General features: G+C 45.9%; 1 protein-coding gene across 7 annotated transcripts in view; it reads right to left on the bottom strand.

The window, feature by feature from the left end:
- GRB7 (growth factor receptor bound protein 7) overlaps positions 1 to 23,206 on the bottom strand; it is a 567,793-nt gene that overhangs the window by 17,877 nt on the left and 526,710 nt on the right. For all 7 annotated transcript variants that reach the window (XM_069237430.1, XM_069237429.1, XM_069237435.1 and 4 more), the window contains 2 exons: positions 11,989 to 12,049; positions 9,033 to 9,120 (listed from right to left, as the gene is read on the bottom strand). In XM_069237430.1, coding sequence (XP_069093531.1) covers positions 9,033 to 9,120; positions 11,989 to 12,049 — 149 coding nt within the window. The remainder of the gene's footprint in view (positions 1 to 9,032; positions 9,121 to 11,988; positions 12,050 to 23,206) is intronic.

Below are 23,206 nucleotides of genomic sequence, written 5' to 3' on the forward strand. Positions count from 1 at the left end.
TGGGATCTATAAAGTAGATTGTGCCCAGTGTCATAAAGTTTTATGTCTAATAGTATATGCTCGGACCCTGCATAATTCTTGCAACTCTTGTAACTTGTAAAGTGTTATGAAAGGTACTGGACTAGTCTTTACGGTTGCGCCTAAGAATACTGTAGCTAGGGGGAAGTATTGCTGCGGTCACCCTCAGTGCATGCACTGCCGGTAGTACTGTAGCGATCACACTGAATGCATGTGCAAGTTGCAGGTAGTACTGCTACTCTCAATGACTGAATGCACATGCAGCAGGTAGTCGTGCCTCGGCAGTCACAGTGAATGCATGCAGAAGCTGCAGGTAGTTCTGCTGCAGTCACACTGATACATGCACCTGCTGTAGACAGTACTGCTACCACAGTAAGCGCATGCACCTGATTCATACATGCAGTACTGTTGCTTTCAGATTAGGTCTTGCAGATAGTGCCTCGGCTAGCATTGTGTTGCTGTTTCTGCACTAGTGCCACAGAATAATGCAGAGGAGACTATATTAACAGTTCCTTGGCGTCTCACTGTCTGTGCAGTTACATCACGTACCACTGTGGCAGCCACAATGCTTCTTTACAAGGGCACACAGTACTGGGGTTGACAATGTCCGTACACTCTGTGCACACCTGCTGCCTTGGTCTGATTGACTGCAGGGCTGTAGTTTGTCACATAATGCCCAGGGATAGCATCCGTACGTAGTGGTGGAACACCGTCTCATTAGGTCTCATTCATCTGATGGGTAAAGCTTCTTTCAGACAGACCTAAAGAGTTTCTGTAGACATAAACCTCAGACTAATCCCAGCTCACATGGATCCGGCACATGACAGACCTCCATGGGAATCTGCTGACCAACAGAAGAAGTAATCTGAGCGATAATCTCTGGCACAGAAACTGAATGAGCAGGTAGGAGAGCTCAGTGACCCCCGTGCACCTGCTACTGCAGCCATCACAGTATTTAACTGCTGATCACAAGGCCCAACCCTATGGAGCTGTCTCAGGGTGTTAATGCAAGTGCTGCAAACATCTGGCAGAGAACTCTATGGAAACTACTGTTCACAGATGATTATACTAATATATTAGCCCTGGGTGTTGATGCACCTGCCATAAACCAGTAAAAAGAGTACATTGCCCTCTCTTGGGTGGGCAGATGCACTTTCTTGGGTGAAGGTGACTGCGTCCTAGTCAACAAAAGCGGAAAACAGATGCTCAGTTTGATGATGTACCTCTGAAGGTGGTGACGCGCAAAGGATAGATGGTGATTGCCCATCGTCCCGGAAAATCCATCACACGGGACTCACCACATTTCAAGCATCTTCCTCGATGTTCGTTAGCGTTACAAAGTAATGCAGTGCAGCAAGTCACCTTGCTGCTCTGTGTCACAGGGAAAGGACAGAATGCTCCAAATCTGAGAGAATATGGCCCATTCCTGTCTTTGTCCCTGCACTGGTGCTGTTTTGGCTGCCTAGCCCCAACGCAGGCACCCTTGCACCACACTGTAAGGATCTCTGCATTGTAAGGAGGATTGTTTTTGTGCAGGGTGGGTTTCCTTCCCGCACACAAACAATCCCCTAAGGCATTTTCCTCTTTCTAGGTGCGCTGCAGAATGGAGCACACATAGAATGAGGAAGTAATGAGGGGAAATACAAGTATTTCTTCTTGCTACGCGTCACATAGGAAGGCGCAGCATACTGGCGCAATGCCAGGTCTACCCCTTGCGGTAAATCTGGGAATGCGTCAAAATCCATGGATGTTGTGTGGGACCTGTCATTTGTGGCGGTGTTGTCTGTCGTTTTTAGTTCTGGCTTATCAACAGAAAATTGCCTTTCTGAAGTGCTACTGAGACAGGGGCTTCAGCTTTGCCCACATGTATGTTGGCTTAGGTCAGCGAGCAGCGGCTTCTCCATAGGGGGTTGACCTATTGGTGGTCCACAGCTTCTACCTTTACCTCCAGTGCCCAGGATATTTTTTGGGGTGGGACCAAACCATCACAGGGTGCCTTATTAGATAGAATGTATCCCTCCTGTCGAATTTGCCTAAATATTTAATAACCTTTCTTTTTGCTTTAAGTAATCCACTTTTGCCGGTCTTCTGGGCCTCTGCCTGCCCCAAGCATGTAAGATGTAAATAGGAAATGTGTACAATTTCTCAATGCTTGCATCCGTCTTAGGATGTTCATAATATGCAAGGATCAATGTGATATGTTATTGCATTATCTTGCTCAGCATTTTGTCCTTTTGAAGTAAACTTTGCTACGTCCTACTCCTGTTGAATTGTCTGTGACTCTAATTTTGGTGGGGTCATATGGTGGGTGAGACAGAGACATTGCAGGAGTGCATTATTAAAGAGCTATAAAAAGGGACAGAAAATGGTCACGCCAGTGCTTAATTTGTAAATAAAATTGTGCCAGTGCCTAAAGCCCTCCTCTTAAACACGTGGCTGATGTAATTAAGTGAACAAGCACAGAATACTGAGTCAGCGTAATCCCAAAGCAATTTCGTGCCTCTTTAATCCATTTACAGCCACTCCCTGCCACTTCAGCTCACTCCTGCAGCTTTTTGCTTTCTCCCTTTGTGACGCTTTTTCGTTTTTCTCTTCCTCCCTCTTTCCCATTTGTATTTTTTGCTCGCAGTAAATGCTTGAGGCAGAAAAATAGGCGCCGGCCCTCAAAAATAAGTGCTGGTCCTCTGCACCAGAAACAACAAGCACAAATTAGGCACTAGGTCACGCTACAAGATGGCGTCCATTAAACCCAGCTAGCTTTGTCACAAACATTTCAGGAGAAATTAAGGGATTTGGCAGTGTATAAAGTTGTCACCAGTTATGTTTGACTCACAACTAAGGGCCTGATTTAGAGTTGGGCGGACGGGTTACTCCGTCACAAACGTGACGGATATCCGGTCCACTGTATTACGATCTCCATAAGCTATAATGGGATTGTAACACAGCAGAAGGGATATCCGTCACGTTTGTGACAGACTCTTCCCCTCTGCCAAACTCTAAATCAGGCCCAAAGAGTGCTTTAAGCGTTGAACAACTCTGTTTCATTTCAGTGGGTTACTAGGATGGGTGGGTGCCTAAAACAGCCTCCCAGTGACGCCCTGCTGCCTTCAGTAGCCTGCAGCGCCCCCTTCAGCTAAGGATGCCGGAAGGGAGAGCTACTCCATTATCTGCATGTCTGCACTGCTGACATTGCCATAAGCCATCCAAAACATCCAGGAAAAAAGCAACAAAAAAAAAACACAAGACCCCGTCATGCTAGGGGGCTGCTATGGATAAGTGCACACTGAGCTACATAGCTTTCAATTATCTTTTTTCTCCTTTCTCTCTTTCCTCGGCCTCCCCTGTCTCTTCCTTTGCTGCCTTGCTTCCATTGCTTACTTCCTTTATTTCCCTTGACCACTAACAATGGAGGCTCACTCTCTGTCCCGTGCTCTTCTAATGAAACAGAGCAGGTTGAGAGGCTGCTACTCAGAGTTAAATATGGTTAGTTAATGTACGTTATCCAAGGCAATTTAACTGCCAAGCGAGTATTCATTACGTCGGGCTGTCCTTGTGTTTATTTATCTCACTTCTCAAATGCACATAGCATAATTTCTTAGGGCATGTTAATTGCAACTTTTCAAACTTTCTTGGATAAAACGTGGGAAACTGGGCTCAAAGTTATTTATCCAACTTGCCCAAACTCAGCTGTCAGCTTGTTTTCTTCACAGGTCTAAGAAGTGACTTTTTCACACTGTTTGCTTTTCAAATAAACATGTGCACTGATTCCCACCTCTGCTGGCTCCTGTAAAACACCTTCTCCCTGTATCATTAGTGTATTTTTTTTAGGGTCGAGCCTGCGTCGCATGCACTCGCGCGTGCGTGCGTATCACTAGCAAGACGCTTTAGGTATTAGAAAAGGGCTCGGAGCCCCGTTGACGTCACATCAGTGTCTTTCACTGGCAAGTTGGCTTGCCTGTTAGAATCCGCTTCTTTTGATTAGTGGAAGGCACGCATACGTCATGCCTTTTCCGGTGGTTAGCCCTCCTCGAGCGTAGCGACCAAGTACAGAAAACATGCGAGGCTCGCTGGGTTTGTGGACTACTTTTTCTCTATTTTCGCAGCGCGATCTCGCTGGGCAGAAGTCGAGCGCTTCGCATACTACCGACCTTGTTACACAGTTAATTGGACTTTTGCCGGTTACATTCATAATTGCACTTTTGCCGATAGGTATTATTACGTGTGAACTGTTGCAGTGCGATCACGCAGTTTTTTTCTTTTAATGCAAGAAAAATCCGGTTGGGAGTTTACAACTGTGTACAGCTGTAATTCCGACAAATGCGAGACCCTAGTGCATTGCAAATGCTTGTTCTATGTGCCAGGGAAACATTTTCTTCACCTTTTATAGGTTGAATTATGTTATTTTCTGGTTTCCTGATTTCCAATTTAAATTTGTCTGGTAGTTGTGTCTGGTAGTTGTTTATTTCCACTTAGATTTGAACAAGAGAAAATGCATCTAAGTAACCATGTGGCTCTGTTTAATTCCCACTCTGACAAGGTCAGTTAATTATACCCTGCCATCCAGGATGCATGGATAAGATAATGACTGCATGCATGGAAGGCAGTCATGTTGGTGGCAGGAAGCTATTCTACACCCCTTCCATCTCTGATCTGTCATCCATGCTCTTACCCATTCATCCCTCCATCCATTATCCTGTCACTCACCTACTCATCAATTCAACAACTCAAATTGACCAACCCACATACTCCCTGGATTCATTTGCTTACCTATACATACTTGGTCATTACTTACGAAGCACTTTCTGTAATAGGAGGCCAGACCTATTTGTTTCTGTTCATGTTTTTATTGTTACTTTTTACTCTTTCTTCTCCCCTATTTTACTACAACCTTTTTTGCTATTACTCCGCTTGTGCTCTCTTGTCTGTGCCTTAACCTTCACTCTTGGTTTTTGGACCCCAATTGGTGTCTATCACTACAGGGCCTAGCCCTCGTATCCTTAGGGGCCTCCATCCCTTCTCGCCCCTGTTTTCCCTCTCATGTGGCTTCTTCCCTTGTCTTCTTCTCCCTGAACCTTAGAGTCTGACTATAAGGGGACGCTCCCTCTCCTGGACACCGGAGGCCAGTAGCCTCTTGTGATAGGGTAAGAATTTCTCCCCTTCCTTATTGTCCTCCACGCAATGACGTACCATACCATTACTTATGTGATTTATGCCTTATGTACCCAGAACTGCTGCGTCTTGCATGAATCCTTGCACGTGTGTTGTGGATTGCTGTGTATTGCTGTGTCACCTTGTCACCCTCAGTACCAGTCTGATTTGTTTTATTTCCTTCAGGTCCTCCCCAGGTATTTCCTTGGCAAGGTAGGCCCCTCCGCCCACTCGGGTATCACCCTCTAATGATTTCCTACACTATTGTTATTTTATGATTCAGCGCTCACTGAGCATGAATAGCAGGGATCCTTCGCCCTGATGAATGCCCAGAGACCTTCCTTAGCTCATTTTTTTGAGGGCAGAAACATGTCGGCTTCTTCCTTTTAGATAGGTGACCCAGTGAGTCATTGCTCTCACATTGGTGTCCCAGTCTTTTTTTTAATCACACCAAACAGAACCTTCTATTAAAAAACTCACATGGGTATCTGTTTATGTGTTTTTATTTCTTAGTCTAGCTGGATCCCTTTTCCAGAACCAGAATTTATTTACGCACTCCCTCCTGTTCCTTTAACAGTGAGGTTGAGTCCGCCCAGGTGGCACTGTCCTACCTGGGTGGGGCTAGGTGGTCATATGATGAAGCATGACACCATAGAGTGTGTGAGACCACCTAGTCCGTAAAGGAAATTCCCCTCCCAGATCATACACCACAGTCCACCCATGTCTCGCCTCTAGTTGAGGATTACGAGGGGCCTAGTGTTATAATTGATATACTATTGATTCGCCCCCGTTACAAGAACCCCGTACTCTCAGTTCTGTTTTTATATTATATATAATACATAATTGCGTTTATCTATACATACACATTAAAAAACACACGTTGCCAACCACAAACCCTACCCACCCTAAACCCTAATAATTACCATACCACTCTAAATCCCATGCCAACCTAAAAATGCCCTTACCACCCCACAACTCAATCACCCTCAACCCAAAAAATGCCCTTACCACCCTAAAACCATACCCACCGCAAAACCTAAAAATGTCCTTACCACCCCAACGTAAACCCTAACAATACCCTTGCCACCCTAAATCCCATATCCACCCTAAAACCTAAAAATGCCCTTACCACCCCAAAACTCATACCCACCCTAAAACCTAAAAATGTCCTTACCACCCCAAAACCCATACCCGACCTAAAACCTAAAAATGCCCTTACCACCCCAAAACCCATACCCACCCTACAACCTGAAAAGTGTTCCACCCCAAAACCCATACCCACCCTAAAACCTTACAATGCCCTTACCACTCCAAAACCCATTCCCGACCTAAAACCTAAACATGCCCTTACCACCCCAAAACCCATACCCACCCTACAACCTGAAAAGCTTTCCACCCCAAAACCTTTACCCACCCTAAAACCTAAAAATGCCCTTAGCATCCCAAAACCCATACCCACTCTACAGCCTACAAATGCCCTTACCACCCCAAAACCCATACCTAACCTAAAACCTATAAATGCCCTTACCACCCCAACACCCATACCCAACGTAAACCCTAAAAAATACCCTTACCACCCTAAATCCCATATCCACCCTAAAACCTAAAAATACCCTTACCACTCTAAATCCCACATGGACCCCAAAACCTAAAAATGCCCTTACTGCCCCAAAACCCATACCCACCCTAAAACCTAAAAACACCCTTACCATCCCAAAACCCATACCCATACTAAATCCTACAAAATGCCCTTACCACCCCAAAACCCATACCCAACCTATAACCTAAAATTTCCTTACCACCCCAAAACCCAAACCTGCCCTAAAACACACATTATATATATATACACACACACAAACTACTTAATACTTATCTGTACTTGCCTGCAAAACCTTTACCCGCATACACCTTTACCATTCATGCCTTTATAACAACATTTGTTGTAAAGACATGTGTGGTAAAGGCATATTCGTAGTAAAGGCAGGTGTGGTAAAGGGACATTCGTTGTAAATGATGTTTCCAGTCAATAGGGAATTAAGGGTGGATTGTTGAAGGCTGGAAAGAGGTATAATATTACATGGACTCACAGATTACCATGGTAAGCAAGGATTTAGATGTTGGTTACTCCCTCTGACAAACTGTTGGGATAGAGGATTTGCACTGTGATAACACTTGTTACGCCCTCTGAGGAAAGATGCATTTTGCTTTGCAACTTTAATTTTGTATACATTTGTAATTATATGACCCATATTTCTAGGCATATGATATGGGTGGTGTTAATGGCAAAATTCTAGTCCTGACATATTGTAGTTAGTTCTTGACATGACAAAATTCTGGCATTGGCACACCGGAGGTAATTCTTAACATATGAGGGCACCCAAAGCAAATCTGGAAAACAATGAGGTGAACTTGTGCCAAGTATTATGTCCCACCACTTTCAGAGATTACAAGCTGCCACCGCTGTGTTGTGGTAACAGCATGATGTGTTGTGATGCCGCTTAGTGGCTATGTAATAGTGTGCTATTAAGTTATTAGGTGTCATGTACTGTGGACTGTGTTTGCTGCTGATGTGCTATAGTCAGGTGCTCTACTGTGTGGGGAGACATGCTGTTCTGTTATCTTGTATGGAGTGTTATGAGATGTTGTGAAGTGTGGTTCAGTGATATTGTGGCATGATCTCTGATATGGTTCTGCATAGTTATGCAGTGGTGCAGTCCTAGTTGGTGTAATGTGTGGTGGTGTGCTAGGTAGAGTAGTGTGGTGTGGCATGGTATGATATTAAATGGTGGGCAGTAGTTTTGAATGTGATGATAGTTTTTGAAATAGGGCGGTGTAGGGAGTTATTAACTGGTGCAGTCATTACGTGGTGTGAATGATATACAAAGTGACAAGGTAAAATGTGTACTTTTTATGACACACGTAGGCGTGAAAAAAGGATGGAATGGTAAAGCGTATTAGGAGACATAACTTTGTTTTAAAGTGGTGTGGTGAAATTTTGGTCTCCGGCTAAGGCAGTATAGATTGTACTGGAGTGGGAAACATTGGAGGTGAGTAGGTTAACTGCTGTCCATCAGTCTTGTTCCTAAGTTCACTAACAGAGTTTCGCGCTGTGGAGGCAGTCTCTGGTCCCATAGCAATCGACAGTCTTGCACCTCGAAAGCAGTGTTACCCTTGGCCCAGTTCAGTCATAATGGAGGTTCGCATTATAGAAAGCTACTGCCCAAAATGCCACATTTGTCTCATAAATACGAATGGATTCTCAGACTCTGAAGACAGCCTCTGGCTCACAAAGACTCTACTGGTGTCTTGCACATGGGCGTTCACATGTATATGTTAAAATATCCCTGTTAATTGAAAGTCTTTAAATGCTCAAACTTTAGGTTGTAGTTCCTGAGCTCTAAGGTACTAGGAACAAAGGACTGTTTGCAGGTATGTTTGTCCAATTATTCCAATTGAATTTAAGCAATACTGCAATACCAAGAATGCATCAAGTGGCTGATATAGTCCTGTGCCTGGAAACATGATATTTTGCTTAAATGCAGTGATCTGAAACTTCCCTTTTCTACATAACCCAGAGCTTATTGTGCTTTCACATCACCTTCCTCTTCTTCATCAATGAGTTCCATAATTTGAGTAATGAACCATCTGTTATTTACAGTGCTTAGTAAAGGCTCATGTACAGTGTAAAGTTCTACATAAAACAAGTTATTTACTGTTATACTTCTCATTAGTCCCTAACTTAACTTTCACATTATGGTCAACTCTCTGCTTCCTTCTCAGATAACTACTTCCACCAAAACCACAAGTACCAAGCCTCTCCCTCCTCTCAGTGCCACAAGTCCCTCTACCCCTTCAAGCATTCTTACCCATCCACAAGGCCCTGCTGCAGGATGAGGCGCTGGGTGTCTTCCCTGGAGATGCCCCCGTGGTACCAGGCTTGGCTCCTGTGAATGGCTGCAGTGATACAGAGAGAGGGAGAGATAGACAGGGGGTTGTTATATCCCAACACTGTACATGTGTCCACGTCCACACCTCAGACATCACGCCTTCTCTTAGCTTGAACATACTTCATCACTCCACATACTCATACAACAGGGGTGTCCAAGATCAGTGCCCGATAATAAGCTTGTATCCAGTGAATCTAAAGGGAACTCATTTTCAGAGTCATGGGGTAACCTTAAAATGTGGCAAGGACAAAGCCCTCCTGGATCTTCAGTCCAAATGGAATGAAATGGATCTATACTGTTTGCTACTGACAAATCCTGGTATTCTTCAATTACTTGCATTGCTCCACTGCTAAGAAGTGCTGCTACTCTCCCCTTCAAACCTAAGAAGTGCAGGTACTTAATACCTGCCCATTCAATGCAATGCCTTTACTATAGCTAACCAGGCTTCACCTTTACAGAAACTCCAGACCCAAGAAACATGCAAGGACTTAAAAACAAGAATGACAAAAAAACAGTTATTCCTCTAGGTTGAAAAACACTGATGCTTGGCACTACTCCAACTGACACTGGGCTCACTATCTGTCCGAGTGTCCCTCGGACTTGAAACCTTACTCTCCACGGTCTTGGTAAAATCTATGACAAATTGCTCCACAAAAAAAACAAGCATTTTCAATGCAACGGGGCTCGCATTTGCTCAAGTTGGAGCTATTTGCGTTGTAAACTCCTAACCTAACTTTTCTTGCCACACAAATTAAAAGAGAAAAAACCCAGCGCGATCACGCTATGTAAAATGCAGCGCGATCGCGCTGACATTGAAAACGAAAAAACAGAGCGCTATCACGCTGCAGGGAAAATTAACAGATAAAGTAGTCCAGAAACCAGGCTGAAAACATCGAGCCTCATATGTTTCTAGTAGTTTACTGGTGCTGTGTAGGGCTAAACACCGGAAAAGGCATGACGTATGCATGCCTTTCACAAATGAAAGAAAGCAGATTTTAAAGAGCTACCCAGGAACCAACGAAAGAGACTGACATGACCTGGGCGTGGTTTGAAGCCCAAAGAGAGATTACTTTATGGACGGAGCGCTTTGAACTCGCCCATAAAAACAGGGTACCATGTTAGAACCCACTCCAAAAAACATAAATTAGCTGTCCTATACTCCTAAGACAGGATTTATATATTTTTTGCTTTGTACTATGTCCTCTGAGGAGTGCTGCAGTTTCATTTAATATGGCTTCCCACTAAGCCCCGCAAGTGTTGTCAGTACAGCACGTTGCTATCACAAACCTTTGCAGTCCCTTCTCTGCACATATTTTCCCAAATTCAGACAACCTTCCACAGGTCATGGGTAGCGTCTTAGGCCTTCAGTGAGTAGTGGTGTCAAATTACTACAAAAAGACCCAAGAAAACACTAGGACCTATCCTTCTGTTTCTTCTGAGCGCTGAAAACATTTGCACTGTTTACACTTCTTAAAGCTGAACATAAAGTGACAGAGGAGGGATGACTCCAGCAGCAGCGGCTTCTCAGTTATGGCAGAGGAGCATCGCCCCACTGAGGAGAGCCAGCAGATGAAAAATAAAATGATAATAAAACAGTTTCATTATTTTATAGTTCACTGACTAAGCAAGTCTGGGTCAAGTCTAGGGCAGGGCCTGGCCATCCTCTACGGACAGCAGCTTGAAGGAGGAGTGGTGGGCACTGCAAGTCCACATGTTGCTTTGTTGTCTTACGACTGCCTTACCGACATGTGCACTTAGATTTCTCCAACCTAAGCAGTGTTGCACAGCTGGGTAGAGAAGAGGCACAAGCTGCCTGTCTCTGAGCGACCAACAAACCAGCATGTTCAGACCAATCCCGGTGCTTCTCTAATGCTGCAGGCCCCAAAAACTTTATTTGCCCACTTATTATGGTGAGTCATATTTTATCAGGTCAAGCTATTTTTAGGACTTACTCGCCCATTCTGGTGAGTTGACAAATAACAGGTGTTCTGTCCAGTCGGAAAGTGAAGGAGCAATAAAGATGCCTTTAAATCTTCTTTTTATCTTGACACATTTGCTCTGTGTTCAGAGACAGAGGTCAACAGTCAGTCAGTCTTCTTACAATTACCCTTCCTGCTCTAAGTGCAGAGTTCCAGGAACTCCTTAGTAATATATTTATTAAAAGTGAGTCTTTAAATAAACTGAGAAGTGCTCCCACCCCTGCCATGATGGCAATGCTATTAGTAAAGTAAGAGGCAAGTCAGGGATCATGTGTACACTATATGTGGGCTACATTCATATGGCCTCATTTATGAGGAACCAGGTCAACTGCCTGCACGACAGGAAAGTGCATTGCTGTCCTTTCCCATGTGCTGGTGCACAATCGTCTGCCTAGCACCAATGCAGGCACCCTTGCATCAAGGTGGAAGGGTGCCTGCATTGCATGCAGGATAGTTTTTGTGCAGGAAGGGACACTTACCTGCACGGAAACAATCCTGGGAGTCATATTCTTCTGTCTGTGTGTGCTGCAGAATGCAGCACACATCAAAAGAGGAAGAAACGAGGAGAAATAGAGATAGTTCTCCATGTTACACCTCCCCTGGGAAGGTGCAAGATTTAGCCGCATCCCCAGGGTTACAAGTTCTTGTAAATCTGGAGATGGACAAAATTCACGAGAGACGCATGGGAACACCAATGCAACACTTATGGAACTCCTTCCCAAGGCAGAGTAATGCAACGCAGAGATTTCTGGTTGTGTGCCTTTACCATTTTTACCCTGGCTCTCTGTCTGATCCGGGGTCTGGTCTTTGGATTGCTCACTATTTAACTTTCAGATTCGTTTGATTTGTTGTTCTGCATCAAGTCAGCTAATAAAGGAACAGGCGTGTCTCCTCACCTGCACTCAGAGAGGCCGTCTGACACGGGGTGGGCAGGCTGTACCGGTGATTGGTTTTCTTCTTCAAAATAAACAAAAAAAGTTATTTTGTATATATTTCTTTTTAAGGTAGCTTGCTAATATGCAACATAATATGATACATAACATTCTGAATCACCTTTTTAAATATGTTCATTTTTTCAGGTCATAATTGTGTTTAACTTAAAACAATCACAACAGTTTAAACACAGCAACATATATAAAAATATCAAGACCCTCAGCTATAAGTGTCAAGTATTTTAAATAAAAACTATATCAAATGATAAAATGAAAACATGTAAAGTATAAATAATAATACATACATATCACAATAAAAAGTCTAAACAACATAAATAAATAAAAAATATAAAAAAATAACTTATTAACAATATACACAATGAAACACATCGTGAGCGCATTCCGTTTGAGGACTTGCAGGCCACACAGCTTTAGATGGTGTGCCCTGCACATGTATCGCCAACCGAGCCGGACTCACTTGTTTTGCTCCCCTCGTCTTTCTCTCTACATTTGGCCTCATCTTTATACAAATGTTGCAGACAAAGTTGTGTGCTTCAACAACATTCGGAACCGAGATTGACTCTAGGCAGGTCTGCTTCTTTTGCTTAAGCCCCTCGACTGGGTCCAGCCAGGGTCATTGTTGAAAGGTACCAGCAGGAACTTGAGTAGCAATGGGAGTTTCATAGCATGAGAGACCTAAAACGTGTGGGGGTAGACTTTCCAGTGAATAATGGTCCAGAAAGGGGGAGGGGAACATCCTTAAGCTGCAACAATGCCCACTGTCAAGTCTCCTTCACACACAGACATTTGACCTTCTACAAAGGACTCCTTGAATACCCTGAAGGATCCATGAATTTCATATCAGTTATCTTGGTTATCCCCAACCCTCTATGTTAGGTACCACTAAGATGTGAAAAATACAATATGGATTCCAGTTTGATTATGGCCTCATGTATCCATATGCATCCTTTATACATGCACGGGCCACATGCATCCGCTATACATGTAGACAGTTCTTCATCTGAGCCGCTAGCTGCAGGTTGGCCAACTGGCATTCATTTTGGGCACCGGGACTTATTTTTAGTCATCAAACATTTACTCAGAACAAGAGCCAGAAAGGCAGAAAAGGGTAAAAGAAAGAGAAAGAAGGGAAAACAATGAAAAGAGGGGGGATGCAGGGATGAAAATGAACCTTCTAGAGTGAGATAAACAGACAGGCCGTATATGGTGGTGGATGAAAGAGGCATGAGGACGAAATCCAGGTGAAGCAGCAGTGGTATTCAATAATCCTGACATTCAGCAGTGGTGGCGGAAGCCCATCTGGAAAATCTTTGGACCCTGGTACTTATATATTTACAAATAAAACCCTGCATGCCGATAGGCACACACATCCAACATGTGCCAAGGACAAAAGACTGGCAAACAAATTTAGAAACAGGTGGGAGAGGCCAGTATTCAACTCTCCTTGGCCAGGTAAAAAGGTTTGCCTTGCTACTATAAGCTTTATTGTTGCCACCACGATCAGTCCTCTACAGCCTGGAGAGCTGACAACAGTCATACTCAGTGTGTCCACAGTGTGCTGCTCTCGACTGATGAGCTCCGGTCGCAGTCATTATCTGTGTTATACATGTCTTAAGTGAACACACATGATCATTGTGTGTGCACTGAGGTTGGGATCAATACAATAGGAAGCAGCAGCATTTCCAAATAAATACACTCCTTGTGTCAAGCACTAAATTTGGAACATGGACATGAATAGAGGTGTGGATCTACATGTCAGATGGAGTATGTTATGATGAACTAGGTGAGTGAGGGGGAAAAGGTCCTAAAGAACAAAGTAGGACCAAAAACCTGAAATTACTGGTGAGAGATATGCAGCAACTATTCTTGGGATACGGTAGAAGGCACCTAGATTGCAAGGTCTAGTGATGAGGGAAGCAGCTGAGAGCAGCTTAGGGAAGGAGGGGAGCAGCCGGTTGAGATGCCCTGAGGACTGCATCAGTCAGTTTCACTGGCAGGTGAAGGGTCTCGAAGGAGATAGTGTGGCTTAGCAGTAAAAGGTGAGTTGGGTCCCTCAAGGAGGTCTCAGAAGGACGAGTCATTCCCATTGTGTGGTTCCATTAATTTAGACACCAACCCAGACACGGGCTGATGGACAACAGCGGACACCCCCAGCTTCCTCTCAATGGAGGGCTGTGACGTCAGCCCGCACTGAAACTCCTAGTGTGCAATGTCAAGATTCGCTGGAGGGGGCATTGGACTTTTCCAGTTTATGGTAATGGTTCTCTAAGCAAGTATTAGGGCTAAGTCAAGGAAGCGGGCAGTGGTTTATATTTCTTCTGAAGTTTATAAATCCCGAGTGCCACCACCTCCCAGGTGTCAACTCTCTGCAGCCCAGTGATTGCTTCTAGCTTTGTGTTATCGCAGCCAAATATGGACAGGGGCGTTTGCAGTCCCAGAGCAAGTACTTAAGATCTGCTACTGGGATAGTACATCCAACACAAACGTCTGAGACAGAGAAGATTCTGTGCAGCTGTTTGGAGGGAAGGTAGGCTCAGAGCGTTCTCCCACTCCTCGTCACGCAGGGCTCAACTAAATTTGGCTTCCCAGGTTTCTCTGGTGGATTGTAGTGGAGTTTGTGTATGGGTGATCAGAGCCCTGGTTAACTAGCTAATGAGTCGGTTCCCTTGCTTATTGTGTGTAAAGAGCAAGTGGTAGCGGGCTCTGTGTCCTCTAATGCCCAAGCCTGTCAGAGAGGACTATGTGCGGCTTCATACATGAGGAACTGGCTTCCTTGAAGTTTAAACTGTGCTTGATGGGACTGGAACGAGAAGAGCTGACCCGCCAGGAAAAAGTCACATGAGGTGGTTTTTTAGATGTCAATCTCACTTGGGAAGGCCTAAAAGTATATCGACAGAGCGTAGGTGTAGATGCCTTTGGTGTCTTGGAGTCCCTTGGTCAAGCATTTGATGGCTACCTTCAGGAGACGGGTGGGGGGTATAGAAAGATTTGTTCAATAATATAGATGATGCACTATCACCATATTCGCGACTGCTATACGACCTGCGACAAAAAGAGGGAGGGATCGCCAGAAAGCAATCCGATTCCAAATAGAAGTCATTGTCGAGGTGAGGTTACTATTTACCAAATCCTGTTTTACATGAAATATGCGGATCCACAAATAACGAAAGGAGGTATCTCCCATCTCAATGGGCCCTCGCCCAGGTCTAGTCCCACTGGGGTCGCAGCAGGCGTTAAAGAGTAAGATTTGGTCCAGCCAACTCAGAGACCCGAGATCGCTGCAAAGCTGGATAGGATTTGCGCGATGTTAAAATGGTCTTCTGTCAGATCTTTAGGAAAGAACTAAACATCATCCGTGCGATGCAAAATTGCATGAATTCTATCAGGCAAGGGGATGCCCTGCTCCACACGCGTGCAGGCTGATAGTTCAATCTCTAGTGTGAATGAGGGGGAGAAGACGGGGCAGCCCTGCATAATGCCTCTGCCAACCACTACTGCATTGGAAACTGAGTCCTCCAAACAGGCTCTGATTGTTGGGGCTGCATAGGGTATTTGTATCATTTTGATATTATGGGCTCCGAAGCTGAACAGAGTCAAGACACAGAAAAGTTATTCCCTGTGAAGGGTATCAAACTCTTCCTCTAATACTGGGGCTATGGCTCTCGGCCATTGGGTCTGGGCAGCCCCACTGATTCCAAAGGATGGTTGGATATTTAGAAAAGTGCTTCTGCCCAGAAGAAAGCTACTTTGATCAGCGTGTGTGAGCTGGAGAATAACCAGTCTGATGCAGTTAGCAGGAATCCTGCTAAGTATTTTGGAATCAGTATTTAAAACTGCTATTGGTCTGTAAGATTCTGGGTCAGAAGAATTCCTCCTGTGTTTCAGTATGGAGACTGGTGATGCCTCGCTAACAGTGGCAGGGGGAAGCCCTGTTGCAATTGCTGTTTAGTACAGTTTGAATCATCTCAGCGCTAGGGAACATGCAAAGGTTTCATGATACTCTGGATAAATATTGGGCATACCTAATTTGTCTTGGTCTTCCAGGAACAGCTGGAGAAGTGGAGTCACCTCTAGGAACACTGACATGCGACCGTGGGAAGCCTCAGGAGGAGGTGTATGGAGAGTTTTGTAGGAATTTACAAATATTGCATGGACTTCCCACTGGGACTGGAGCATGGTCCTATTTGGGTCCTGGAGCTCGATTACCATAGGCTGTCTAGTTTTGTCAATGAGCCTACCAGTAGGCAGGCGGATTTGTCGCCCTCCAAGTGTATGCCGGCGGTGTAGCATTGGCAGCGTACTCGTTCCACTAGTGTGCCCTCCTCCTCTCGCCGCAGGGCCATCTGTAATGAACTCCTCTGGGTTTTGCTATATTTTGCTCAACCTGGTCCAGGTCTGGTAGTATGGTAAGTCACCCAGCTAGGAATAAATGAATACATTGGAGATAAATTATTGCTGAATGTTTTCAGATAGTGGAGCTCTAAAGGTTTAGTCTTCAAGCGCCAAGAGCTTAAGGTGCCAAGTAGGAATGGGGGAGGGAATTCTACCCCAGGTCAGACCGAGTATCATGGAATTATGTTTCAATAATTCCCTGACAAGGTAGACTGGGTACAAATAGGAGGACACAGCGGGCAGAGCAGACAATTTTATCAAGACGAACTCCGAGGTTGAGTGCCAGGGAATAAAAGAATAAAGCTTGAGCCCAGAGTTAAGGTGGTACCAGACGTCTTGTAGGGACCCTGATCCCAGCCATGCAGTAGGAGTCCGTGCATTTGTTGCTATGAGACAACCAGGGAGTGGGGGATTCCCTAGCGTGGTATCCAATCAACAACCATGGAATATGTGCTCATTGAGCTAAGTGGGATGAGGAGTTGCAGGAATCTGGCCTGATCGGTCTTGGATGTTTACATTACCTGGTTGAATAGACAGCGTCTAATCTAGTATCTAGTAAAACAAAACGTCCTTCAAGGCCTATCTCCGTGGACAGCACTGTGAGGTGGGCGCCCACATTAACTCAACTGAGGGCTCCTTTAGAATAGGCAGAGAAGTTAGGGGTATATATATGTCCCCTCCATCTATTCTGAAATCTATCGCCTTTGCTGTGCATGAGGTGGGATTCCTGTGTCAATACTGCATGGACCCCCTTTGCACTTAAGGAGAGTAAGGATTTTGTACCTTTTGGATAAAGTTTGCACCCCTTGATATTCTATGCTGTACGTATGCCTTTTGTCACTGCATGACCTGTAAGTTCCCAGGATAGTGCATGCTCTCAACAACAGTCAGGGCTCTTATAGTTCCAGGGTTGACCAGGCAGGTCGATGGGTAGTCGCCAACTTTTGTAGGACGTTAACGAGGAAAACCTCTGACATAACAAAACTAATGGCAAATACAAAGGCCAGAGAGGTGTTCGCCGGCTGTCCAACCTGTACAGCATGGGTATGGGGCCTGCATGGTAGTGTGGCAGATAGTTTGGTGAGGGCTCTCAGATATTAAAGGAGTATTGTACTGCGATGAATGTAGCTGAAGTAGGATACCCAGAAACCAGTCTCCCTTAGAGCAACGGCTTCCCTGCAAATGTCAATATGTGTCTCCCAAAAAGGTGGAATAGGAAGGCTTCTGTGAAATCGAGGCAAGAGGGACCAACAAAGACACCTATCATGGCAGAGATTTACTTCCTATTGTGAAGAACATCAGGTCCCTTTCCCCCTCCCCTCCTGATGTAAAGAGACAGAGAATTTTGTTCGAGAGGGGCAGGTAGATAGCATGAGTGGTCATGTGGGGGCGCAATCTAAAATTCTTCTGAGGAAGCACTTATAGTGTCTCCCGGGGGGCTGGAAAGTGGTGCTGCATCCAAGGCTGCACTGCTCCTGGGATGGAATGGCAGAGGGGGCAGACAAGTCTGCTGGTGGTCTATGTGAGTGGTGGCAGTGTAAACACCTCGAAGTTGGACTTGGATGTAAATTCTAGTTTCTTGAGCTAACTCTCTAGGTAGTCTACCACATCCTTCCCTATGTGCCCTCCAGGAGGCCCACAATTCATATGTTGCTACAACGGATGCAGCCCTCTGCATCATCCACTGTGCCTTCAAGAAGGCTTCTTCTGTTAGGTTCCATAGTTGCTGCTGAAGGTACGCTGCAGGTCAATTAGTGTTTTCTCCGACTGGGTCACCCAATCAGTCAACTTTCTTTTATCATCCCACAACAGGTTTATGTCTAACCATTGGAATCTGCCTAGGCTTCAAGGGAGATGCAGGAGGTTTCTATGGCTTTTAGGATGACACTTTACTTAGCAGAATCCAATGTTGGTGTGGCAGGTGGGGCGTATACTATGGATGGAGGCTGCTAGTGCATTCCTGTCTTGAGACAATTTGTATGTCCCATTTCAGATAATGATTTACAAGGGTTAAGGGGGATCTTGGTGAAGTACCTGGGTGCTTGCGACCCCCAGAAATTCTCGTCTTGTAAGAGGATGCTTGAGTTTAGACTGAGAGTTAAGAAATTATTTCAATTTAAATGAGCTGTAGTGAAATGCAGACCGTCTTCCTGCTAGTAACAATGTGTGATGCATGAAAAATCGCAGTGCCAACCAATAAAATTAACACTACCCTATCTAAGTAAGGCAATTCCAAGCAATGCATGGGGAGACTAATCACCTCAGGGTTATCCATTTGCCTTCCATAATTAAATCACCCTTGGGTTAGCTATGACATTCAGTGCTCAAAACAGAAAGATTAACTTCTCCAACCACTTACGTTCCACTGCGAAGCAAGTGAACTGCCCTTTTGAATTCATCTGTACAGAGCAATCAAACAGGAGAAAGATTGGTCTTCTCTGTGTCAGATTGGCAGGGGGCGAGTAGGAAAATCTGCTATTTTGCATGGTTCCCCTAATATTCCTTGCTAGATTTTGTTAGTATTCTGACACTGTGTATTAAGAATTCACTTTCTCCGTTCTCTTTGCGCCTGTTTTTTCCGAATGCATGAAGAACGATTTTTTTGTATCTCATCATTGGATTGAGTGTGTAAATGTACTGCATTTTTCTCAGCTGCAAGTGCAAAACATGCCTGCTTCTTGTACTAAAAAGCAGCTGACAAGAATGCTAAAGATGGGTCAAGATGCAAAAATCTACATTATTGTTTCTCATAGCTGGACACGTCTCTGAAGGACACCGGGAGATAGCAATGCTGTGTGTAGGGAGGGGGACTAGTCTCACACTACAGCAAAGCTTCAAAAGACACATCAAATGAGGTGGAATAAGAGACAGATTTAGAGTTCAGACCTGGTTTTGTATGGGACCTGTGGCCATGGGTCACAAGCATTGTTTTATTAGAGGAATGAATGTAAATGGCTCTTTCTATGGGCAACCTCATATTACCAGTTAGTTGAGACTTTTGAAAAGTGCACCATCTGCTGGCTTAGACAGACCTGGAACGACTGGTAGACTCTCTGTCTGCTCGAGGTATACGTCAGAGAAACCTCTACCCGAACTCTGGAAAGTTTGGAAGCTGTGAACTGAGCCCACCTGCACAGCTGAGTGGTGAGAGACTCATCCAGTCCATTTGGCATGACTGCAGGCAAGAAGCAGTCTAAATATGGGAGATGTGCCCTGCTCCTGGAGTGGCAGGAAGCCTCCACTGACCATGTGTGATTAATGCACAGGAACGTTCATGGACTTTCCAGGCCGAATAGAGAAGTTTGGAGTAGGAATATTACTTTGAAACTCTATATCTTTGAAGCGGCTGACCCAATTGGTTTTGTTTTGGCCATATTTAAATTGTAAGATACTTTTAAATGCTACTGAATTGGTTTGGGAGCTTTAATGAGATACTTTTTTTTTATTTACAGGTGTTTTCAATGCTGTTTGCAGCCTTACCATGCCAGCTATGAAGACAGCCTACCGTCTTTGAACAAGTCGCTATCAGTGGGCAGACGCCGTTATCTCAAAGAGACAGTACTTCTCTGATTAGATGATAGTTTATCATGGTGGTGAGACTTTTCCCCATTCTCGTAACCTGCCTCATTTAATTAGCATATTTAGTACTGCTTAAGTTCCCTGTAAGCTCACTTGCCGCTTATCTTTGGAGGCAGCATTTAATAAACAAGCATTTGCAATGCAATAGGCCTCGCATTTGCAAGAGTTAGAGCTACTGGTGTTGCAAATGACTGTCTGGGCCAAGGCAATAGCACGGCGGCGCCAGACTGGATTCGGTGTTGCGCCCACCGGTTGGTTGGTGAGTAGGGCTAAACGGCCTAGCCACGCAGCACAGTGGGGAGGGCCTCAGGCGGCCCCTCGGCAACCGCGCACGCCGGCGGCACAGGTGGAGGACATCATTAAGAGGGCTCGTTTTGGGGAGGGGGTGGTGTACAGTGACAGTGAGGATGTTAGTGAACATGAGCGATTGGATTATGAAGAGGACAGTGTGGAGGAGGGAGAGATACGTGAGGATGAGGATGAATGGTGGACAGCGGGGGGAGTCTAATGCTGTTCGTCAGTCATTGCAGGTGCCGGCAACAGCTTCGGGAGAGAGGAGAGCTGCAGGGCGGACAGTTTCGGAGCTGAAGGTGTTAACCCAAGTGGGGGTGGCGGTAGGGACGGAGGACTGTGAGGGTGGCGCAGGGGAGCGACTGCATAAAGGGGTGTACGTGGCAGATGTTGGGGTAGGCACAGATTCAGCGGAGGATCAAGTAAGTACAATAGGGGAAGGAAACTTAGGTAAGGTTGGCGAGGAGTATGGGGTTGGCAAGGTAAGCGGGAAGCACAAGCGTTTGCCGTATATGGGGACAGCGAAGCCGTTGGGGGCCCATCTTATGCAGGCCACGAAAGAGAAAATATGGAAAGAGGAGTATGTGGAGATGCATATGAGTTGGCGAAGCGTCCTAGGGTCCCGGTGACCATAGAAAATTGGACAGCGGCTTTTCTCATTTTTGCCAGTGTGCATTGCAAGCGTTTTCCAGAGCGGGCGGTGGCCCTGTTCAAGTACCTGGATGTTGTTCGGAAGGCGTACCTTAATTACAGGGGCTACGCGTGGGTGCAATACGATAAGGAGTTTCGCGCCCGCATGGCGGCAGACGAGGAGGTTCAGTGGGGCGAAATAGATGGCGATTTATGGCAGCACACAATGGGACTGGCGAAGTTTGGAAAGACTGTTTTCACGGCAAGCGGATTACCGATTATTTATCAGCCCTTTCAGGATCGCCCCACCCAGGGTGGGGCCAATTCAGGGGCTAGCATGGGGGAGAAAGGGGGATCTAGCGCAACAGGTACGGGCGGGCGAAAGTCAGGAGCATGCTGGGATTTCAATAAAGTGCTGTGCACTAGAGAGTATTTTAAGTTCAGGCACGAATGCTCCAAGTGCGGGGGAAAACATGCCCTTACCAATTGTTCAGGGGGAACCTGCGTCGGGCAGCAGGCTGCGGCATCAGGAGGCAATACATCAGGGAATCAAGGACAGGCTAAGCCGAGAGGGCAGGGTAGTTTGGGGAAAGGCTACTACGCCAATTAAAATAGACAAGATCAGGTTTTGGGTGGGCCAATATGGCCTGGAGCGTCAGGGACAGTTGTTGCAGGGTTTTTCAGAGGGGTTTGAACTGGGCTACAATGGACCGAGGCAGCGGCGGTGGGCGGAGAATTTGCATTCCATTCGCGGGAAAGAGGAGCTGACGTGGCTCAAGCTTGAGAAGGAAGTGGCTGAGGGGGAGGATGGAAGGCCCTTTTTCGGATTGGCCTTTGGAGAATCTGATTGTATCCTCTATTGGAGTAGTGCCCAAAAAGGAGCCGGGCGGTATTGGTTGATACACCACTTATCGTGGCCAGACGGGGTGTCTGTTAATGATTTTATCCCAGAGGAACTCACTAAAGTGTCATATGCCTCAGTGGACGTAGCAATGGAATTGGTGGAAGCATTGGGGCCGGGCACCCTCATGGCAAAAACAGATATCAAATCGGCTTTCAGACTCTTGCCGGTGCACCCCCGGGATTTTGAATTGCTGGGCATTCAATTTCAGGGCAGTTGGTATGTCGACAAGGCACTACCCATGGGTTGTTCCATTTCTTGCTCTTTATTCGAATGCTTCAGCACCTTTTTGCAGTGGATTTTTGTGACGGTAACAGGTCATGCGTCAGTTACGCATTACTTAGATGATTTTTTCCTTGCAGGGCCGAAAGAGTCTGAGTCCTGTAAAGTAGCACTGGAGAGATTTTAGTCGCTCATGGGGGACCTGGGTGTGCCCCTGGCCCCCGAGAAGATGGTGGGGCCTTGTACAGCATTGTCTTTTTTGGGCATCGAGCTGGACACGGCAGCCATGGTGGCTCGCTTGCCTGTGGAGAAAAAGCGGACCATGTTGGAGACGGTGCGGTCCATGGTCCAGAAACAGAAGGTGACGGTGAAGGAAATCCAAGTCCTGTTTGGTCACTTAGCGGACTTTTTGCAGGAGGCTCGGTATGTCACTTTCAGATCACACCATGCCCCATCACCACGTACGGCTTAGCGCCGGGGTGAAAGAAGATCTGAGAATGTGGTGTGTCTTTTTAGAATCCTTCAATGGAATCCCGATTCAGGCATGGCCCTTATGCGAATGGGACGTTCATATTTTCTCGGATGTGTTGGGGGCGTCGGGATTTGGAATCTACTGGCAGGGCAAGTTCTGTGCGGAACAGTGGCCAGATGTATGGCGTGCGGGCGGTCGGGGTATTGCCTTTTTGGAGCTGTTCCCACTGGTGGGGGCAGTGTGCATGTGGGGCCAATGGTTGAGGAATAAAAGAGTACTGTTCCGAGTGGATAACTTGGCGGTGGTGCAAGTGATTAAACGGCAATCGGCTAGATAACCGCAGGTGCTACAGCTTCTTCGTGTTTTTGTGTTGGAATGTTTGCGGTGTGACATCTATTTCAGGGCGAGGCATGTGCCGGGGGTGAATAATGACATTGCGGATGCGTTCTCGTTCGCAGTGGGAGAGATTCCATGGGTTGGTTGCAGACGAACCTTTGAGCAGAACTGCTATGCCGATGGCACTTTGGAACGTAGGCGACAGAGGATTCTGCGACTGGTTGTGAATTTGTTGGCACCGTCTACTCAGCGAACGTATGTATGAGCTTGGCTGGACTTTTTGGAGTCGGGGCGCGCCGGCGGAGGCTGGAGCAGGATCGGGTTGGGGACGTAGTTAA

The sequence above is a fragment of the Pleurodeles waltl genome, chromosome 6, assembly GCF_031143425.1.
Source record: "Pleurodeles waltl isolate 20211129_DDA chromosome 6, aPleWal1.hap1.20221129, whole genome shotgun sequence".
In the NCBI taxonomy this organism is placed as follows: domain Eukaryota; kingdom Metazoa; phylum Chordata; class Amphibia; order Caudata; family Salamandridae; genus Pleurodeles; species Pleurodeles waltl.